We start from the raw sequence: 19,574 nt of genomic DNA on the forward strand, positions 1-19,574 counted from the left end.
CCTCCAGAGTCTTGACCAGCCGAAATTAGGGTTCTCCTTTATGGACGTGAACAGTGCCCAGGTGTCCAGCTTGCCCACCGTGAGCACTGTGGAGCAGTTCCCAGTTGGTGTTGCATTGTTCTTTGGGGAAACAACTGGGACAGCCGGTAGTGCCACGGTAGTATCAGGCACCGTGGCAGTGTACATCGGGAAGAAATCGATATCCTCATCAACGTTCCTCCTCTCCTCTTGCAACTCCTCTGTTCTCCCCTGGGAACCCACAAGGAGTTCAGAGACCATCCCCACTTGCATTAGAATCCGACATGTATCAAACGGTTGCACCAGCAGGGACTTAGCGTACGATTTCAGCACCGTGTGCAACAGAAAGTGCTTCCACCTGTTGACGTTCAAGATGGCGTTCGAGGCGTTCGAGAACTGGTTGTTCAGCGTGCGCGGCGCCGTCTTTTGCACGAGAAACTCGTTCAGCGCCTTGTTCTTGACCAGCCCACCAGCAGACTTGTCGTACAAGCTGAGCTTCGACGTCAGCGTGTTCCCGAGAGGATCCACAACACCCTTGTCCGGACGGAACACGGCTGAATATCCTACATCAAAAGTGTCGGCATCGTAGTACGGCCGGTTCACCAACCGACTACCGTTCTCCAAAGACATAACGGCACCAAACGATCACCTTGCAGAGAACTCCAGCACAACTGGAACTGTCGCACATAAGGCGATGCCCACAGTGTCTGATATTTCAACGTTATATATATATATATATAATATCTGGCAAGTATACCGTCAAGAGCAGATGTACTGTGGCCGAAGCACTCGCTTCCCTACTGGAAACTGTGCGGCGTAATCCCCGAATCATGATATTATGTAGATGTAGGAAAGTTGCGAGTGCGTAGCGGAATTACAACCAAGTTATCAACTTGTCAGTAGACTTTATCAATTTCTAGAAGAAAGCTTGTATAAGGTTCAGAGTGTGTAGGATATTGACTGGGAAAAACAGCCCTCGCCAGTTCCTTAACCGTCTACGAGTGGGTACCTCCTCTTGCGGTGCTGCCCACGCGGCTGGCCGCCGCTCCCGCACTACACTCTTGGGAACACATTATGTGTCGCTTTTTGAAGCATTTAAAACCTTTAACTGTGATGACATTCGCAGTCTTCGCATTGCCCTGGAGGTTTACCAGAGGGTGGGTACTCTGTGAGCTGTGCATATATTCAGGAATGGCGCCCCCCGGACTGATATACACGAGCCGCGCGGACACCGGCGGGATCCAGGAGACGGCGCAGGACGACACGGTGTACGTGTCGAGACTGTACTCGGAGTCCCTGCTGTCGAAGAGGAACGAGGTGTCTCTCAGCGCGATGTGCTTCCTCTACCAAGGGATCATTGCACACTTTCACAAGCGGTCGAAGACGCTGCAGGAGTTTGAGGGCATGTTGAGCGAGTTTGGTGCCAAGATCGGCCTTCGGTTGCTCGAACTTCTGAACTTCAGATCCTCGATCTCGCCGACCTCGGCGTCTGCGGCATCTGCGGCGAATACGGCAAGAAGCAACGTGTACTCCAGCAATATCTCCACACCGAACCTCACGAAACCAAGTGCGAATAGTGTCGCTGTGAGGGATAGCGCAAACTTATCGGACCCACAATTGGACCACTCTAGTAGCAGCATGTCCGCTGCGACTCCGGTGACTCAAGAGAAACGCACTTCTAATACTACAGCGAACACAGCGTCAACAGTGGCCACGGGCACAACGACGCCGCATAACAAGAACGAGTACCTGTCGGAACACATCACGAAGATGAAACGCCGGGATTTGAAGATTCTAGATATTTTACAGTTCATTCACAGCACACTATGGTCGTACCTGTTCCGCCACGTCTCTGACGATTTGGTGAAGTCCTCGGAGAGGAGCAATGAGTTCATGATCATCGACAACAACCCAATTCTGACGCAGTTCATCAATCCATCGTTCAATCACAACGGCTCTTGCGACTACTTCGTGTGCGGGATCATCAGCGGGTTCCTCAACAATGCGGGATTTCCCTGCGACGTCACGGCACACCCGGTCCCCCAGGGCGAGTTTGAGAGAAGAACGGTGTTCCTCATCAAGTTCAACGACCAAGTGGTCGAAAGGGAAACTTTGCGGTACGGCTGATACGCAGCTCTGTTTAAAATGTATTGATAAAAACAAGCAGTAAGTAATTTATTAGTGTAAGTTCAAAGAGTAGAGACTGTAGCAGTAACGGGTGAGTACTGTGATGTGTCGTCTGGATATAACTAGAATCCAATCGCTACAATAAGCAAAAAATATGCGCGAGCCGGGAATCGAACCCGGGGCCTAACAATGGGAATGTTAGATTTTACCACTAAACCACTCGCGCTACTCCTTAAAAAACTAAAAAAGTTCAACACCGTTATATAGTTCTAGTAGAATAGTTTATTGTTTCACTCAAAACGGCGTTCCACCCAGCATAAGCAGCTTATATTCTTCTTGTTAGTTCCGACAAGCAACCCAAGCATCTCCTGTTTATCAACGCTTTATTCCACATGATTAGCGGGCTTACTCCACAAAAAGACGCCTTCACAAGAGCTAGAATAATCTGGTGAAGAGTATCTCTCGCAACGGAAGTACAACGTACAAAGTACAAGAGAGACCTGGTTAACAAGCAAGCAAAAGGCAAACGAGCGATATCTAGGTGCTTGTAACCATCATGCCTCGATTGGTTGCGTTCCTCCTGACAATTTGTTACTTTGCAATAGTAAGCAGGGGGAGAGGACTGCATTGCCTTTCGGCAGTAAATTACTTCTAAAAACCACCAAGTAGAAGACTTACCACAACTGAAACCCAATTGTCAAAGATTCCCCTTCTGAATGAACACAGTGCCAACACCCCGTCGTACGTTCCCGATAGCACAGCACTGCACTGGGAAACTCAAAAGTTCATTGGATTTCCCAGTCAACGTGCATTGGCAATTGCCATAACCGCACCCCACAACACAGATGCAACCCGCAACGGCTCACAGATCCCATGGACCAGTATCTGTAGAGACCTCCCCCCCCACAGTCATCGGCCTCTGGAAAATTTTCACTTTTAACGAATTCAACAGCGCGATGAGCAACGGAGCACTGGGCTCGACCTTTTGTTCAATTGGTAGCTGGAGATCTATACTTTTGTGTTGGACAATTCATTCCCTCGTACCGGAGCTCATTACAAAACCTCTGTCTCCACGCACCCACACTCTCCTTGTTCCACACTGTGTAAAGGAAATGAAGTACGTTATTGAGCACATGGAGGATGGGTTCAGCGAGTGGGTGATACTAGAGTACTTGCAGATCCTGAGGGACGTTGGTCGCGAGAATCTCCACCTGACCTCTCTTCCCGAGGGCACCAAGGATCAGGATATCCCACAGAGGTTGCGCGATGCGGGTCTTCAGTGGTCCACGGGCGGACTGAAGAGCGCCGCCGAGACGGGGTCGCCCGCGATGGTCAACGGCCGGGTGTGTCTGCTGGACCCTCGCGCTGAACAAGATCTGTCGCCCGAGGACGCAACGCAGTTCGACTACTTCGTGTTCGGTGGGATCCTAGGGGACCACCCTCCGCGCGACCGGACGAGCGAGTTGAAGGAAATGTACCCTGGCATGCTAGTTGGGAGACGCCTGGGCGATAAACAAATGACCACGGACACAGCGGTGCGGACGACACAGCTCGTACTACGCGGGCAGCAGTCATTGAGCAGGATCCAGTTCGTCGACTACCCGGAGTTCCGCTTCTCGAAACATGAGGCCACGGAAATGCCCTTCAGGTACGTCGCGGACACCGCCTCGGGCAAACCGATCCTCCCAGAGGGGATGATGCAGCTGATCAAGGAGGACTCGCAACAGACGCTCGACGACTTGCTCCTGTAGCACTCTCTTGCACTGTGTAGGAGCGATTATATAAATTATTTCATAATTAAAGATCCTCGACGTCGTCCAAGACACGCTACTCGTCAAGTGCAAAAGGTACTGCTGTAAAGTGCTTCCCTGCTACTCTTTGTCTATTACTCGAAATGTCCACTCTCATCAAGTCTGCCAAGTCCATTGTCCCGCTATTGGACCGTGTTCTCGTCCAACGGATCAAAGCAGAGGCCAAGACAGCCTCTGGGTTGTTCCTACCGGAGAAGAACGTCTCAAAGCTGAACCAGGCCCGCGTTCTGGCTGTGGGCCAAGGGTTCACCGACGCTAATGGCCACAAGGTGGTTCCCGAGGTGAAAGTTGGCGACCAGGTGCTGATCCCACAGTTTGGTGGGTCCACCGTCAAGTTGAGCGGCGGGGAGGACGAGGTTATTCTGTTCAGAGACTCAGAGATCCTTGCCAAGATCAACGAGCAGTGATGTGCGTTTTCAATGTTCCACGGCTGCTCGTTTGTTAGCCGGCCAGCTTACGCTCTGCACACTTTTCTGTAAATAGCGGAACCAAGTCCACCGTGTCAAACAGCCGTATATAGTCTCGCTACATAACTGTTTAATCGATTAAAATTGTTGATTTTGCTCTGCCTGTCGCCTTTCGTCCCATTGTTTAGTTTTCAACTATGGTCGCAGTTGAAGTGCTTTAGGGTGTGGTCGTATTCATCCTGCGTTTGGCACACCTTCATGAACCACCGCTTTGGGAAGTGGTCCGTGCTTATTAAAACCCCTTCCCACGTCTTCTCAATGCTGTTATCAGACATGTGAACAGTGTCGCCAGTGTTCCTATCTGTGAAATCTTGTGACCAAGGCAATCGGTGCAGAATCAGCCGGTCCATTTTATTACAAGACTTCTCGGGGCCAGCAACGACAATAGTCCCCGGACCATCATCTCCAAACCGCAGACAAAACCCCTTCACTTGCAGCTGCTCGCTGTTCATCTTCAATTTGTATCGTATGGACGGGTTCACGAGCTGTTTGAATCTGTATATTTTGCATGAGGCGGACCCTGCCCCCGTGTTAGTCTTAGATGAATTTTCTGCAGTGGCCGCCTCCTGGCGTATCTTGCGAGCAGTATCGTGCCTCTCTTGGTTGATTCTCTCGTGTTCTTGCCTCCTGCGAGCTACTTGTTCTTTAACCTCAGCCTCGTACAGACTTGGGTTCGAGATATTGAAATTGTTCTCGAGCACGTTCATCATGTTCTGCAGCTTCACTTTCGGTTGCGGTTTGGCAATTAAACCCAACTTCAGTTTCTGCTCCTCCTCTTTTCGTAGCATGTCCCTCCTGTTCCTCCGCAACTTCTTACGTTCCTCTTTGGTCAAGTACAGCCGGTGTTGCGTCCCCACAGAATCAGGCAACTGCTTCATCGGTATAGGGTGTACCACGTAGTGTATCGATACTGCGTTATCCTCTGCGGCAACTCCATCGTCATCTTCATCGTCATCCGATACATAGTCCGCATCGAGATACTTCAGCATAACTTCATGGTTGTCGTCGACATACGGGACATCCCACCATTCCATCTCGGGGATATCTTCAAACCTTTTTAGGTACGCAGCCTCCCCAAGTTCAGGATCCGGTATGCGGCCACTAGCAATCTCTTGAGCCTCCCACTGCCTTCGCTGCAACTCCTCTTCTTTTCTCCGAGACTCTTCCTTGCGCTGTTCTTCCAACTCAGCCTTCCTCTGCTCACGCCATAGCTGCGCATCTCGAGCCACTTCCCCTGGTCTAATAAAATGGCCCCAACCGCGCCCGCTTACTACCTCGCGCCGTGCCGCTCCCGCTGCCACTGCCACTGCCACGACCGCGTACCTCCTCCAGGTACGGATTCTTCCCATCTCGATCTCTTGCGTGCTTCCTGATAAGATTGATGTTCGATGACTTCAGCAGCGGATGCAATTCAGTATCTAGCCCTCTCTTATTACCACCGCCACTCATGATCGACCTTGTCTCAACGTTCATCTCTTCCAAGCAGGTGCACCATCTCATCTCAACGTTTAAGAATGTATTTATTTACGTACATGTTCCATAAGGTTTGCAGAACTAGGTACCAGGTTCATAAAAAGGGTATGTCTGTTGCACCGTCCACGTTATCCCCACCACCGCGTGCTTGTGGGTTTCGTGGAAGAGGTCTTCCACAGCGCAGAGAAGAATCCTGGCTGGTTTTCAGAAGACCCACGGTCGTCCGTCTCGTTGGACCTCACTTTCCGTAGTGCAGTCCCGCCAGATCTCTTGCCCGAACGGGCGTGTTCCCCGCGCGGGGAAGTCTGTCTTGACCCTGAGCCCGAGCGTACTGGGCTCAGCGATGATCCGAAACTCGCATCGATGCTCGGAGTCGGGCTCATCTGCGACGATAACGTACGCGATGAGTGGCCCGCCTCGACGAAGTGTTTGGTGGGGAGTGTATTGCGTAGCGGGGACATGCTCGCCCTTGTCTGCGATAGCGAGGGGGAGCTCGAGTGCGAGTGCTGTTTCGAGTGCGACAATGCCACCTCGATCATCGACTTTCTGACTTTTGCCTTTGGTCTATCCGCAATCAGTGGTTGACTCTCGACGATCGATTTGTTCACGACCCGGTCCAGAGATGCTAGCGAGAATTTACCCTTCAGCGGTGCATCCTCGTTCACTGTGGAAGCAGCCAAAAACTGTGCTTGTACCTTCAGTTCAAACTGAGACATCGCCTTCGCAGCTACGACAATTACTGGGGTAGGTGCCGTAGTAACGAAATTGTCGACCAATAGTTTCGACTTCCACTCAATCTGAGAGGAGGGTCCCTTCTTTGACAGAACAAAGAGGTCCGGAGTGTAGACGTTGTACATATCCTGCAAGACGTCCCGCGACTTCCCGATGACAATCTCCACAGTGACCTTGATAGATTTCTTGCTCTTCGAGAGCAAGACAAAGATGTAAAAGAGCAAGTCATTCATTTTCTCAATGATCGTGTTCTTGTCGTAGCCGGAAGTCCACTCCTCAAGTAGCTCCTCCTCCAATTCGTCGATGTTGTGCACATCCAAAGATTTTGTCCTCTGCAATAAGTCATCATCGGCGGCGTTGTCCTCCTCATGATCCGAACCACCGACAGATCTAGTCCGCACAAGGGACCTCCCGCGGGATCTTGAACGCGAGCTCGAACGGGATTCGGATTTATTCCCCTTGCTCTTTTCACTTCTGCGTCTGATTCTGAACTTGGGGAGATTAGCGACTACTATAATGTGATCCGTGTCTTTCGCCAACGCATCGATCGTGTAGTCTAGCGCGACCCACGTATGTTTTCGCCCGCTGATGTGGCACAGGATCGACCGTGGGGTCACCGCGTACCCTGTCTTCTCGGACATGATCTTCAGTTTCCGCTTCTGCTCCTTTGTCAGGGGCGTGTACCCGTCCATATTGAGTGATTTCGAATCTAGTGGGTCCCTCTTTGGCGGAGGTGGCGAGAGGATCTGAGGGTACGTAAACACGGTATCTCTGTGGTCCACTTTGTCCTCGATGAGCAGTTTTTTCTTCAACCACAGCTCGTGCCAGTCCCCGTACGCCCTGTTGACGACGAGACAGTCGCTCACGATCGAGGGTCTGCTCGGATAGTCTTCTCTCACAATCTTCCCGTTCTCTGCAATCTTGAACATCTTCTGCAACGCCTGCGGGGAAAGTGCCGTGTGTTTACTTGGCGGAGAACCGGGCAAGCGGGACTTCCTCGTCTGTTGCGGATGCCGGTGAGGGTACTGCGTGCCAACGGAGCTCTCCGAGATGGACCCGCACTCGTTGTCATACCACTCGTCCATAGTGAACGCATCGGGGACCAGTGCGCTCGGATTCGGCATCTGCACCCCGGGGAAATCGTACCCCTCGTAGTGTTTCTCGAGGAGCTTATCCCTCGACGACGTCAGCGGCACAGTGTTGAACGACACGCAAGGTTTCAGCGACAAATATGGATAATTCTTCTTCAGCGCCTTATCCAGCAGTGCAGACTTGGGCGGGCGCTCACCACTACCGCTTGAGCGAGGATACAAGTACCCGATATCCTCCCTCAGCAACTCCTCATCCGGGTTCAGCTTCAAGTGCCGGTAAGCGTCCGAACCGGGCACACTCTCCGGCTTCATCACAGCAGCACCAGCAGCACCAGCAGCAGAACCTGTAGCAGACATCGACCAGGACACAGGGCACAGCTCTCCACTCAACCAAACGACCGGAATCACCTTCGAGACCGTCTCTTGTTCTCGATGAAATTTTTCACATACAAAAAGAAAGATAGTGGGGCACATTACGACTCACTGCGGGGCACGCAGGATGACTCCGCTTCGTATAGACTCTGCTCTCCTGTCTATTCGCTGTGCGGGGATGGGTTCTTGGCCGCCGCGATCGCACGGGCACGGTCGTCGAGGCGCCGTGCTGGTCCGTAGCCTTCGAGCAGCCCAAGAAGCAGCCACGCGGTGCGGTCCTGGGACCGCGTCCGGTAGTACTGCAGCTTGGGCACGACTATGAACAGTGTCTCTGCGGCGTGAGCAACAAACTCAAGGACAATAATCGCGAGGAGCACGCGGTCGTTGTCCAAGAGGGCGAGGACCGCTGCAGGGAACAGGGGCAGCTTTCCCAGGCAGTACAGTGCCGGTCTGTACACGTAGCACAGGGTCGGCAAAAACACACCGCCCACAATCAACCAATCTAGCACCGTGTTGGGCGGGATCACCTCGCGGATCTCGTAGGGGGACAGGCCCCTCACTTGACAGGCCTCGTGGGCCATGGCGCGCACCGCGTCAGTAGAGTTCGCAGACCGGAACTTTTCCGGAATTGTCACACTCTTCTCCATCATCGACCCGTGCGAGCAGCTGTAGTCGATCGTGAGATTGTCACGGTCGACAGTGCGCAGTTCCACGGAGGTGATGTGTCTCTGCACACCGCCGTAAACGAACAGAATATCCTGGAGAGCAGTCGCCCCCACCATTGAGTCTTCCTTTCCACCAGTCATTTGATACACACACCCACTAGCAAACTATAGACAGCAGTATATAATACACTATATACAGACGCAAACAGGGGCCTTCTCTGTGAAGGTGTCAACAGCAGTGGTTTGTGGTGATCCTCTAAAGAGCTCTTTAAAGACGTCTTTTATATACAAAAACATCGGATCCAAAGAGAAGAATGCAGTCAGAGTGAAAGAGTGTGTCGAGCACGTCAGTAATATGAATCGGGAACAGCGGGAGAGGTTCAGGGACACGCACTTAAGGTTCCAGTACGACCTCTTGCACTACTTACCCCGGAGCAGCTCCACGGCACCGCTCGCTGGACTCTACTTGAAGAAATTTTACAATGCAACGAAGAGGTACCAATTGCAATTGCCTGCGCAGATCGTGCAGGCGGACGCGAAATTCTGCGGTCAATGCGGAATCGTACGAGTAGCACACCATAATCTGCTTGTGTCTAAGCAACAGGGCAGCTCTGGACAACCCTCCAATAGACTTCTATACACTTGTAGACAGTGTGGAAGAGAGGCTTCGTTCAATCTCGGAGAGGACCCGCCCCTCGAATCCCCAAAAACCGCTGAAAGTGATAGCACAAAAGTCTCTGCTCAGGCAGGGAAAGTTCAGAAGTCGGCAGGGAGCAGTGCGAAGGAAAGAGCGAAGAAGAGGAAACAAAACTCTCTCTCTAATTTACTGTCAAGGAAGAACGCGGAGCAAAAGAATAGAACCAGCGGCAGTGGCTCGTCGAATATCTTGTCCCTAGAGGACTTCATGCAGCAATAAGTACCTGCCTTTTAACTCATATATATATATATATAGAACTTTTCATACAGACGTATTCAGGATATCACTGTAATCCATCTCAGAGATGGTCTCGTCATGGTTCAGCTCGTGGTCACTGCCATCACTCACCGCGGAGCGCAAATTGGTGGAATCCTGGGTGATCCCACCGGACATGGAGCCCAGAGTGATCCCGTGCAGTTTGCCCTCGCTGTACGTATCCTTTCGAAGCGGGTTGACTACCTCTTCTATGTCGTCACTCGTGGTATCCATCTGGTGTAGAGATGACCTTCTTGTGTGTTTCCCTACAGATGCTGAGCCGTTTACCGTCTCTGAAGTAGACCTTTGGCCATCGGGACCGTGTGCACCGCTTCCAACGCTGTGGCTGTTGCTCGCACCTGGACCGTACACCTTCTTAAGAACTATCTTTCTTCTACAGATATTGGTCCACATACGTCTTCTAAACTGGCCATGAGTTCCGTCAAGCTCAATATCGTACACCCATTTGGACTCGGAATCAACCTCAACGTACTGTATGAAACTCTCCTCCACCCACTCTTTCGGATCAAGATCTAAGGTCCACCCTGACCCAGGGACCCATTCCCAATCCTCGGGCGGATGTACAAAGCTTAGTTCCTTACAGCAAAAATCGCTGATATTGAGCTCGTTGATTCGGAGTTTCGAAAACAGTGCATAGTCGTCCGTACTGAACCCGACTTTCCTCCACTCTTTGTGCTTGTCGGTCTCGCTGTACCTCTGGATTTCAAATATAGTAACTACTTTCTGCTCGCGTGCTTCAACAAATCTCATATGCTCGTACAATGTGTGCTCATATCGCCTACAAATGCTCAAATAATCGAGCCTTGTCTCCTCCGCATTCAGCCACTTCAAGATCCTGTCTTTGTTGGACGGGTGTGAAGCAATGATCCCGCCCCACCCAAGAGCGATCAAACACATCTTGACGGGCAAGTAGGGCCATATTCTCTCTAAAAAGATAAAGTTGAACAAGGCCACAATCAAAATGACAATAAAGGAAAGACTTGACACCTGTTCATTGATAAAAAAAGCAAACTTCTTCAAGATAAACACGGTAAAATCGTAAGCGTTAACGTACAACATCATGTGGTTTTGTAAATCCGTCAAATTCAAAATGAACTCCTGGCTTAGTTCGGGGACAGGGTCGGGAAGAATTGGCTTTCGTATAGGCGGTCCCTGTGATGGGGTTCTGTTTACATCCACAAGATTATCTCGAATGTGATTCGGTTTATGCACATGAAGATACTGCGGGACCATTATTCCGAAAAGCAAGCAGAAAGGTGGCCCACAACCAAGCACTGTAACGGGTTTCAACACCAAGTACGTGTAAATCAGCATGATGCACAAAGTCAGCGAAATGTTCTCCCAGTTGATGAAAGTGATGATCTCATCCAGCACTATGAATGGAATTCCCAACCTGGAGTTCATTTGAATAAAGTTTCTCGAGGTTATTGGTACAGAAAGGCCGGGTCTATTCTTGCCGTAAGCCATCCGTGTAGCAATCGTGGCCTTCGCAGTCTTCGAAGATGGTGGGAGAGCCATCTTGATGATTTTCTCCACCAGTGTATCCGTCATCATCTGTTGCAAAGTGGTCGATCGTCCTGCTGTATCGTGTGTTTTGTGAGGTAACGACCCCGTCGAGAAAGTTGCCCCACTGTTCGGGAGCGCTGCCTTGGGTCCACCCGCGACCTGGGCTTTCGAACCCTTATTTTGCACATCTTGCTCTTCCTCATGTTTCGGCACAATCTTGGTCCTCTTGGGCAACTTTACGGCCGGATGAGGAGGTTGTTCCCCATCCTTCCAGAAGAAACTTGTCATAGATTCCATACCGATCCCTTTGGTATTCGTTGCGGCACCGGTATATAGTTGTTTAAGTGCGGCGACACCTCCTGCAATTGATCTTTTCCACTTTTTTTTAATGTAAGAGCATGTGCACTTTGAACGGTTTAATCCCAACTCATTGGGTGCAATTAATGCTAAACACACTATCAGGTTTGAGTTATGACGATCTGCTAATTTACATAATGGTCTGCTAGTTAGCACTAATGTCTACGTTTCTTTTGCCGCCCTTTTGCACCCTCATCTTCAGACTTTCTTTTGGAAATGTTGTTCAAGAGCTTCGTATCGGGTACTATTGCATACTTCTCAGGTAATCTGGATGAGCAACTCTTGAGTGCTTTAACCTCACCGTGTAGTACAATATGAGCCATAAGCTTTCTTGACACGGAAGTTTCTCTCGTGCTTTCCAATTGAGAGATGTCGGGACTCGTTGCTGCGTATTCCGGGTATTGACTTTGACGCTCTTTGATAGTCATCTGCCAGATGCTGTTACATTGGTCCGTTATCTTACCTGCTTGCAGCAGTTGCAAGCATTTTTTGGTGACCCTGCGTAGTTGTCTTGATACTTCGTCGGAACTCATCCGACCGCGGCCTGGTAACTGAAGCATGACTGTCAGTATTTGAATGGTGAGTACGAACTCGTCAGGAATATCGCCATCTGCGTAGCATTCACAAGATTCAAATGTCACATCTTCGTATTCCAAGATTTCCAGCAGCGATGGATCCGTTTGAAGCAAGTTTGAAACGTTTACTAGTAGCTCTTCAGCCTTGGTATCTGGGTACTTTTCCATGAATATTTTGATAAACGTCTCCATGGGGATCTCTCCAAAGTCAAACTTTGAACCGTCGGGTTCAATGTAACCGTACCGTCTTAGTATCTCGGAGTTAGGGTGATCGCCATAAATGTTATAAATTTGTTCACCTTTCTTGATTGCCTTAATACTCCTCATCTCTAGCAGATTGCTACCGTGAATCAAATGGGCATTACATTTGTGGGTGTTTGAATTTAAAGTATCTGCTAGGGGAATCATGCATTTCAAAGATCTAACGTTCTCAGACTCGTTGTCGTCCTCTTCCTCGTCAGTTCCGCCCTCCTTCTCCTCTACATAATCTTGGACATCAAAAGAGTATGACATGATTATGCTCGCAACAAGAAGAAAATTCTCCCAAGTAACCTTCAATATATAGCTGTCTTTTTCTTTTAATGTGGACTTGTTTATTATATCAACGACGTTTTCGAACATCTCTTTTGCTTTATCTGCACCAACTCTTTCCAAGATCAAACTGGGCTTCAGTAGCTCCAATTCGTCGTCAGCCCAATATATCAACTGATTCATATCAGTCTTCTTTGGAAGCACTTGTAAATACGGCCACCATTTGCTCTTCTCTCCTACAACTTTCCATTCAAACAGCAATGCAATAATCAGACCCTCCCATTGGCCTACGCTCTCCACCAAGTGATTCTTGATCTCAGGATAACGCTTGCTCAGCTCGCAGTTTTCGACATTCAGCATCGTGGTCCTTGGAACCTCAAACAGAATTTCATCCTTCTCTATGTCTTCAATTGCAATAACACATCTGCCCTGGTTCACCTCACGCAAATCATCTACTTTGATCTTTGGAGAAAGCACAATTTCAGCTGGACCTTGTAACCATTCGACAAAAGCCCGCGTAGAATCAGCAAAATTAGCCATTCCTGTCTTATTCCCCCTTACGGAGTCGTACCTTACTTCATCAGGGCATCAAAAAACTTTTCACAGTTCATCAAATTTTAAAAGAATTTATATAATGTATAAACCGAAGAAAGATCATTCCAGAGTTAAAGCTGAATCAAGTCTCCTCCTCGGTCTCTATTGGAGTCCCTTCTTCGTGGTTTGGTTCCACGACCAGCTCTTTGTCTTTATTTACATGTACCTTGATGGTTTCTCCTGGCCTGATTTGACCCTTCAGCATGTAAGTCGCCATGGTGTTCAATATCTGCTTGTGGATAAGTCTATTCAATGGTCTTGCACCGTAGAAATGATCGTACCCATGGTCTGTTAGCCAATCCTTTGCCTCCAAGGACAAGTCCAGCTTCATCCTTTTTTCATTCAGTCTTTCTTGCACTTCGCCCACTCTGATATCTACAATGGACCTCAACACTTTTTTGGAGAGCCTGTTGAACACGATGATATCGTCAATACGGTTGATGAATTCAGGAGGGTATTCCTTCTTCATCTTGTTTATGACTTTCTCCTTTACTTTGGAGTTAATTTTCCCCGTATCAGAGCCATTCTTGCCCTCACCAACCGTGTCGTCCGATAGTAGGATATCCTGGCCAATATTCGATGTCATAACAATAATTGTATTCCGGAAATCAACGCGGTGGCCCAACGAATCCGTCAGTTTACCCTCATCTAGAACTTGCAGTAACAATTTCGAGACGTCTGGGTGCGCCTTCTCGAACTCATCAAACAACACCACGGCGTACGGTTTACGTCTGACAGCTTCAGTCAATTGCCCCCCCGATTCACTCAATACGTAACCTGGAGGCGCACCAATCAGTTTGGACACGGTATGCTTTTCTTGAAACTCCGACATGTCAAACCTGATAACGTTGGATTCATCGTCGAATAGAAACTGCGCTAGTGCCTTTGTTAGCTCCGTTTTACCTGTACCCGTGGGACCCAAAAACATAAAACTTGCAATGGGTCTTTTCTCGCTCGTCAACCCAGCTCTTTGTAGTCTCACGGCGTCTGAGATCGCATGGATAGCTTCATCTTGGCCAACGACCCGTTTTCTCAATGAATCCTCCATGTACAGCAGTCTCTCGTTGTCACCCTTCATGACTGTCTCCATGGGGATCCCCGTCATTCTCGCAACGACTTTCGATATATCATCGGAGGTCACCGAATCGTGGAGCAAGTTTTCCTGCGGTTCACTACCGCTCTCCTTCTTCTTATTTAGTTCGATCTTCTTCTCCAATTCCGGGATTGTGGCGTACCTCAATCTGGAGGCCTTCGTGTAATCGCCGCTTCTCTGTGCTTGTTCGAGTTCAATCCTGGCTTTCTCCAGATCCGCCTTCGATGTCTTGATAGACTCGATCTCCAATTTTTCTTTATCCCAAATGGTGGTCAGTCTTTGCAACTCATCGTTCTTCAAGTTCAAATCTTTTTGAAGCTTCTCCTTCCTCTCCAAGGAGATTGGATCCGTCTCCTTCTTTAGGGACTCCAACTCGATCTGAATAGTCATTATCTGCCTGTCCAGTTTCTGGATCTCATCCGGTTTCGACTCGTGTTGCAACCTCAAAACTGCACACGCTTCATCAACAAGGTCGATCGCTTTGTCTGGGAGGAATCTGTCGTTGATGTACCTGTTCGACAACACCGCGGCAGACACCAGTGCAGCGTCAGTGATCCTCACCCCGTGGTGTACCTCGTACCTCTCCTTCAACCCTCTCAAGATCGAAATACTGTCCGCGACGGATGGTTCATTCAAGATAATCGGTTGAAACCTTCTAGCAAGTGCTGGATCCTTCTCAATGATCTTAAACTCGTCGAGTGTAGTCGCAGAGATACAACGCAATCCCTTTGCGAGCCTGGGCTTCAAAATATTCGACGCGTCCATGGCACCCTTCCCGTCGGACCCGAGCCCCAAAAGCATATGCACCTCATCTATAAACATGATGACATTCTCGTCGACGTCGTCGAGCACACCCTTGAGCCTCTCCTCGAACTCACCCCTGTACTTCGCACCAGCGATCAGTGAACTCAATTCCAAGTTGTACAGCGATTTCCCCTTCAGGGACTCAGGGACCTCCCCGCGGACGATCCGCTGCGCGAGCCCCTCCACAAGAGAACTTTTCCCCACCCCAGCACGCCCAATGACGATAGGATTGTTTTTGGTCCTCCGGGACAGGATCTGGATTGCCCTCGAGATCTCCTCATCCCTACCGATGATTGGGTCCAGTTTGCCCTCCTTTGCCAAACTGGTCAAATCCGTCGCATACTGCTTCAAAAAACTCTTCTGATTCGGATCCGTTCGTAACTGAACGTAGCACCTCGTACTCGCTGGATAACGGTACATCACCTGTGGAAGAGCTGTCCTCGCTCCCCCGGTCGCCAGCCTCAGCAGGGACGCAGTCACCTGCGGCCTCATCGCCAGCCGTCTCGCACCATTGCATATTGCAGATCTAGCAGCAACCCTCAACATTACCCCAGCTATGCTCGCTCTTATCAAACCAAGTTGCTATACAGAAGCTCGAGGATTCCCCTGTGTAGTCACCTGCTTATATACGCTGACTCAACGGAGTCCAGCCTATTATAACAGATGCGGGATTACGGAATCCCTTAAAGGCAACTGAAAGAATAAAATCGAAGAAATCGAAGGAATGGCGGTAAGACGGGATGCCAATGATTAGGTGTTACCCGCAGGCTTCCAGAACTTTCTCGAACCGAGGAATCGGGAAATACATACACACCTGGCCCGATCCGGTAAAGGTACGCGTGCCTGGAATGTCCGGGGAACGCGTGTCCACCCACCCACCGGGTCTCCTATCCAGCGGAACAATAGCCCGCGCCGCGGCCCGCACGGCCTCCGCGGGACGGCATGATGTGGCAGTTACCGACGGGTGACGAATGGGTTACATAATAAGTCGCTGCCCGCGTTTCTCCCGCGACGCAAAACCTTAAAAAAAGAATATTCATGCAGGAGAAAATAGAGTTTGCTGCGGGCGGTTCTGTGCGGGCGGCAACCTAAACTGAGGAGATCCGATGAGTTCTGAGCAGTGGTATAACCAGTTGTACTGTGTTTCATCAAATACCATTGAGAGGGAACTTCATTACAAATACATATACAGAAATGAATAATGGTAATAATAATACTAATAATAATAATATTAACAAATTAAAAAAAGAGATGCAGCTTGCTGGATTGTCCTCCCAGTCGTGTGGGTGTGTTACGGTGGTGCGCTTGGGGCGACGTTGTTGCAGTTTCCAGTGACCGCTCTCAACTGCTGTTCCAACTGGTAGATCCTGTTCCTAAGGTTCAGGATCTCTCTTTGCAAAGCCTCGTGCTCGCGGTAGAGTTGTTCGTACTTCATCGCCTTGTCCTCCAGTAGCCGCATGTACTTCTCCTTCCGTAACCGGAACGCCTTCTGCGCGTTTCTATTCTGTACTGCGCGCTTAGAGTCCCTCAGCGATTTGAGATTCTTCGATATGTGATTGTATTGCGCCATGCCGTACAGATGCGACAGAGGAGGGTACTGCGCTTTCCTCTCCTCGTCGCTCTCGTCCTCCTCGTTTGGGGGTGGCGGTGGGGGTGCACCCACCGGTTGCTGTTGAGGTGGTAACCACACCATGGGCCTTTGGATGAACGTGCCAGCGGGGGCAAGTGGTGGTGGTAACGCCATTGGTGACGAAGAATATATGCTGTTGTTGGGTTCAGTAGTCGTAGTAGTTGTCTCGTGTAAGTTTGTGTCGTGCGAGGGCCCCGTCGGGCTGTTCTGCAACGTTACTGTGCCCGGATTTATCCGGGATGCTGTCGTCGTCACTGGTGGCTGCATCGTCCCTGGGAACCCCATACGCGTCTGTGCAGCGGCAGGGCGGAGCGGTGTCGGTATCCTTGTGACCACGGGGAACATGGGACCAGGGTATAGCGGCATCTGCGCCTGCTGGTTTATTCCAGGGTTGTTGCCCGCCGGTTGGACGTGTAACAAATGTTGTGGGTATGCAAACGTTGGTTGCGACTGTACCCCTGGGGGGGCACACTGTATGCCATGGTTACCGGGGAACGCACCAACAGCGTTCTTATGACTGAGGTAAATGATGCTATTATTATTATTGTCATTTGTATCATGAGGAGAATTGGCATTAATATTATCATTAGTACGGTCCCAGTTTTCATTACCGAGACCATCCACCAGACGATTTGTTGATCTTTGAACGGCGATGTGGTCCTGCACTTGCCCTCTGTACTCGTCTAGTGGGTTGGACAAATCTCGAATATTCATTGGATTTTTTTTCAACTGTTCCGCCGTTGCAGTATCTGTGCTATGCGTCTGGTCATTATTACTATTGCTGTTCACATCATTGTCGCTCATGTTTTGAGTTTATCTGTCGGCAGTCTGTGCGTATGAGTCAATGTTGCCGCTTTATATCACTTCCACCCAAAATATTACACACAAACACAGACAAACACACACACAGACTAACCTTGTTCCAGTTGATGTTAGTGTGTTAATTATTATCTTCGAAATTTTCGAATTTAATGCTCCTCTTCGAGAATAAACCAAAAAATGACGAGATAAGATACAAAGACACAAATACTGGCCTTCCCACTCTGTAAAATAAAATAATATGCCTATAGATCCTGAATGCTCCTGGCAAAAAGAGAAGACGGGGGAAGCGGGTTAGGTCCCTTTATTATTTTACTATTATTATTTTGAGGGACTGTTCGAGCCAGTATATCGAAAGAAAAAAAATATGGACCTGTACGGCGGGAGACAGACAGAATGATAGTGGTATTGATAGTAGTGATGGTGAACGGACGTTCCTTATATAATCCGTAAAAGGTATAGGTTCAAGTGGGAAAAAAAAATGAAATTTCGTCGAGGGAAAAAAAGAAACAAAAATTCACGACAACATGTCTGATTGCTCGCTTTGGGTATTTTCTTCGCAGAGTGAATAGTGAGGACAGATGGGAGAAGAACTCCCGGAGAACAATGGATAAAGGAGAAACTTTAAGGTTATGTGAGATTCAGAAACTTCGGGTCGGGAAGAAACGGGCAACAAAAAAAACCTAAAATATAATGGAATGAGATAGAGAGAAAGGAAGGTAGAAGAAGAAAAAAGCTTAAAACCCACTCCCCTTGTTCTATTTTTTTCCAGCCCTCGACCACAGAAACAGCCGCAGAGAGGCGAAAAAAAAATCTGTCGGGGAAGACAAAGGCGGAGTCCACGCTGGTACCTGTTGTTCCGTATCCGTCATCGCCAGCCGTGACCGACAAAGGATGCATGGCCTAGGGTGGGGGATGGAGGCTGGGAGCTGTGAGGAGGTAGCCAACAGCTACTGGCCAATCGGAAAAATAATAGAGATAAAAATAACACAATACTTGCGAGTAAAAATAAACATTACGCCTCTACGAGAAGTTACTCGAGGCTGCCACGGTGGTGCATACCGGCAAAATATTAGTTTCATATCGATTGTATTTTTTCACTCCCCATGTGTATCTTGCTGCAACCGTGGGTTTTCTCGGCGTAGGTTACTGTATGGTCGTAGATGGGGGTAAACCCTCACATAAAGCGAAAAAAAGCAGCCCCCAAAGTATGCGCTTATGGGACTAAGCAATGACGGTGGGTATTTAAACCTTGGGCAAAGGTGGGCAAAACAAGTTGAAGAGCGCAGAAATCAACGAAAAGTAGAGAAACCCACGCTGTTTATTGCTGGGACACACAGTTACCCACTCTTCCCTGGGAAAGCGGGGCCCTCCCAAGAAGTCACCTGTTTCCGGATCTTTGCTAGCACACGTGGATCAAATATGGAGCCGGTAATAGTCTTTTCCTCGCAGTCCTGCGTGGTGTTAGCAACAGTTTGACCCGCGCCGGCAGCAGAGTTGCTAGTGGCGGTATTCTCTGGTGGGCTAGCCATCACAACTGGGTGGAACACAACGCGGCCGTTGCTCTCCACAGTCAGATTGTGCTTATTGAAAATCTGCCACGCTTCTTCGTCGTCAAAGTAATCCCAGTACTGCGTGGAATCGAGCGCATTGTGCGCCGCGGGGCGACCCTCTTTGACACCACCGCTGTCTGGGCCACCCTCTACGCCGTGGGCGGTACCGTCCTCAGGTGCATCGCTGCCCGTTTGGTCCGGCGGCGGCAGCGCAACGTCATCCAGCCATTCTTGGTACAGTGCATGGTGCGAGCTGCGCAGATGCTGGTACTGAAATGACGAGTCTCTAAAATTACTTGCCATACTGATATGACCCTGCCAACGAGATCTAGCTCAAAGATTGCACAACTCAGCAAGCTCAGGCTATCGGTAATCTTTCTTTC

General features: G+C 49.5%; 13 protein-coding genes and 1 non-coding gene across 14 annotated transcripts in view; 4 read left to right on the plus strand and 10 right to left on the minus strand.

Moving 5' to 3' along the window:
* The window catches only part of UGO1 (mitofusin complex protein UGO1), a gene marked incomplete at both ends in the record, with an annotated part of 1,335 nt that extends 687 nt beyond the window's left edge, over positions 1–648 (minus strand). Inside the window, one exon of the mRNA XM_022607347.1 lies at positions 1–648. This exon is cut by the window's left edge and continues 687 nt beyond it. Coding sequence (XP_022463952.1) covers positions 1–648 — 648 coding nt within the window.
* Positions 649–1,092: 444 nt separating this feature from the next.
* On the plus strand, positions 1,093–2,145 carry TRS31 (TRAPP subunit TRS31; the record flags this gene model as incomplete). The annotated part of the gene is made up of 1 exon (XM_022607348.1): positions 1,093–2,145. The coding sequence occupies one exon, from the start codon at positions 1,093–1,095 to the stop codon at positions 2,143–2,145; it is 1,053 nt and encodes a 350-aa protein (XP_022463953.1).
* Positions 2,146–2,300: 155 nt separating this feature from the next.
* On the minus strand, positions 2,301–2,371 carry KNAG0Ctrna8G. Its single transcript has one exon. It is a non-coding gene; the product is annotated as a tRNA-Gly (tRNA).
* Positions 2,372–2,990: 619 nt separating this feature from the next.
* On the plus strand, positions 2,991–3,896 carry SFM1 (protein-arginine N-methyltransferase SFM1; the record flags this gene model as incomplete). Its single annotated transcript, XM_022607349.1, has 1 exon — positions 2,991–3,896. The coding sequence occupies one exon, from the start codon at positions 2,991–2,993 to the stop codon at positions 3,894–3,896; it is 906 nt and encodes a 301-aa protein (XP_022463954.1).
* Positions 3,897–4,039: 143 nt separating this feature from the next.
* Positions 4,040–4,363, plus strand: HSP10 (Hsp10p; the record flags this gene model as incomplete). Its single annotated transcript, XM_022607350.1, has 1 exon — positions 4,040–4,363. The coding sequence occupies one exon, from the start codon at positions 4,040–4,042 to the stop codon at positions 4,361–4,363; it is 324 nt and encodes a 107-aa protein (XP_022463955.1).
* Positions 4,364–4,554: 191 nt separating this feature from the next.
* Positions 4,555–5,772, minus strand: PRP3 (U4/U6-U5 snRNP complex subunit PRP3; the record flags this gene model as incomplete). The annotated part of the gene is made up of 1 exon (XM_022607351.1): positions 4,555–5,772. One exon carries the CDS (start codon positions 5,770–5,772, stop codon positions 4,555–4,557), a length of 1,218 nt encoding a protein of 405 aa, XP_022463956.1.
* Positions 5,773–6,024: 252 nt separating this feature from the next.
* Positions 6,025–8,193, minus strand: KNAG0C06150 (uncharacterized protein; the record flags this gene model as incomplete). Its single annotated transcript, XM_022607353.1, has 1 exon — positions 6,025–8,193. One exon carries the CDS (start codon positions 8,191–8,193, stop codon positions 6,025–6,027), a length of 2,169 nt encoding a protein of 722 aa, XP_022463957.1.
* Positions 8,194–8,252: 59 nt separating this feature from the next.
* Positions 8,253–8,897, minus strand: KNAG0C06160 (uncharacterized protein; the record flags this gene model as incomplete). Its single annotated transcript, XM_022607354.1, has 1 exon — positions 8,253–8,897. One exon carries the CDS (start codon positions 8,895–8,897, stop codon positions 8,253–8,255), a length of 645 nt encoding a protein of 214 aa, XP_022463958.1.
* Positions 8,898–9,111: 214 nt separating this feature from the next.
* On the plus strand, positions 9,112–9,672 carry SNM1 (Snm1p; the record flags this gene model as incomplete). Its single annotated transcript, XM_022607355.1, has 1 exon — positions 9,112–9,672. One exon carries the CDS (start codon positions 9,112–9,114, stop codon positions 9,670–9,672), a length of 561 nt encoding a protein of 186 aa, XP_022463959.1.
* Positions 9,673–9,714: 42 nt separating this feature from the next.
* On the minus strand, positions 9,715–11,532 carry PEX29 (Pex29p; the record flags this gene model as incomplete). The annotated part of the gene is made up of 1 exon (XM_022607356.1): positions 9,715–11,532. The coding sequence occupies one exon, from the start codon at positions 11,530–11,532 to the stop codon at positions 9,715–9,717; it is 1,818 nt and encodes a 605-aa protein (XP_022463960.1).
* Positions 11,533–11,747: 215 nt separating this feature from the next.
* On the minus strand, positions 11,748–13,238 carry RKM4 (ribosomal lysine N-methyltransferase; the record flags this gene model as incomplete). The annotated part of the gene is made up of 1 exon (XM_022607357.1): positions 11,748–13,238. The coding sequence occupies one exon, from the start codon at positions 13,236–13,238 to the stop codon at positions 11,748–11,750; it is 1,491 nt and encodes a 496-aa protein (XP_022463961.1).
* Positions 13,239–13,374: 136 nt separating this feature from the next.
* HSP78 (chaperone ATPase HSP78) lies at positions 13,375–15,735 on the minus strand (the record flags this gene model as incomplete). Its single annotated transcript, XM_022607358.1, has 1 exon — positions 13,375–15,735. The coding sequence occupies one exon, from the start codon at positions 15,733–15,735 to the stop codon at positions 13,375–13,377; it is 2,361 nt and encodes a 786-aa protein (XP_022463962.1).
* A 745-nt stretch (positions 15,736–16,480) lies between these two features.
* On the minus strand, positions 16,481–17,623 carry KNAG0C06210 (uncharacterized protein; the record flags this gene model as incomplete). The annotated part of the gene is made up of 1 exon (XM_022607359.1): positions 16,481–17,623. One exon carries the CDS (start codon positions 17,621–17,623, stop codon positions 16,481–16,483), a length of 1,143 nt encoding a protein of 380 aa, XP_022463963.1.
* Positions 17,624–18,978: 1,355 nt separating this feature from the next.
* On the minus strand, positions 18,979–19,494 carry SWM1 (Swm1p; the record flags this gene model as incomplete). Its single annotated transcript, XM_022607360.1, has 1 exon — positions 18,979–19,494. The coding sequence occupies one exon, from the start codon at positions 19,492–19,494 to the stop codon at positions 18,979–18,981; it is 516 nt and encodes a 171-aa protein (XP_022463964.1).
* Between the last annotated feature and the right edge of the window lie 80 nt (positions 19,495–19,574).

This window comes from Huiozyma naganishii, chromosome 3, assembly GCF_000348985.1.
Source record: "Huiozyma naganishii CBS 8797 chromosome 3, complete genome".
Taxonomy (NCBI): domain Eukaryota; kingdom Fungi; phylum Ascomycota; class Saccharomycetes; order Saccharomycetales; family Saccharomycetaceae; genus Huiozyma; species Huiozyma naganishii.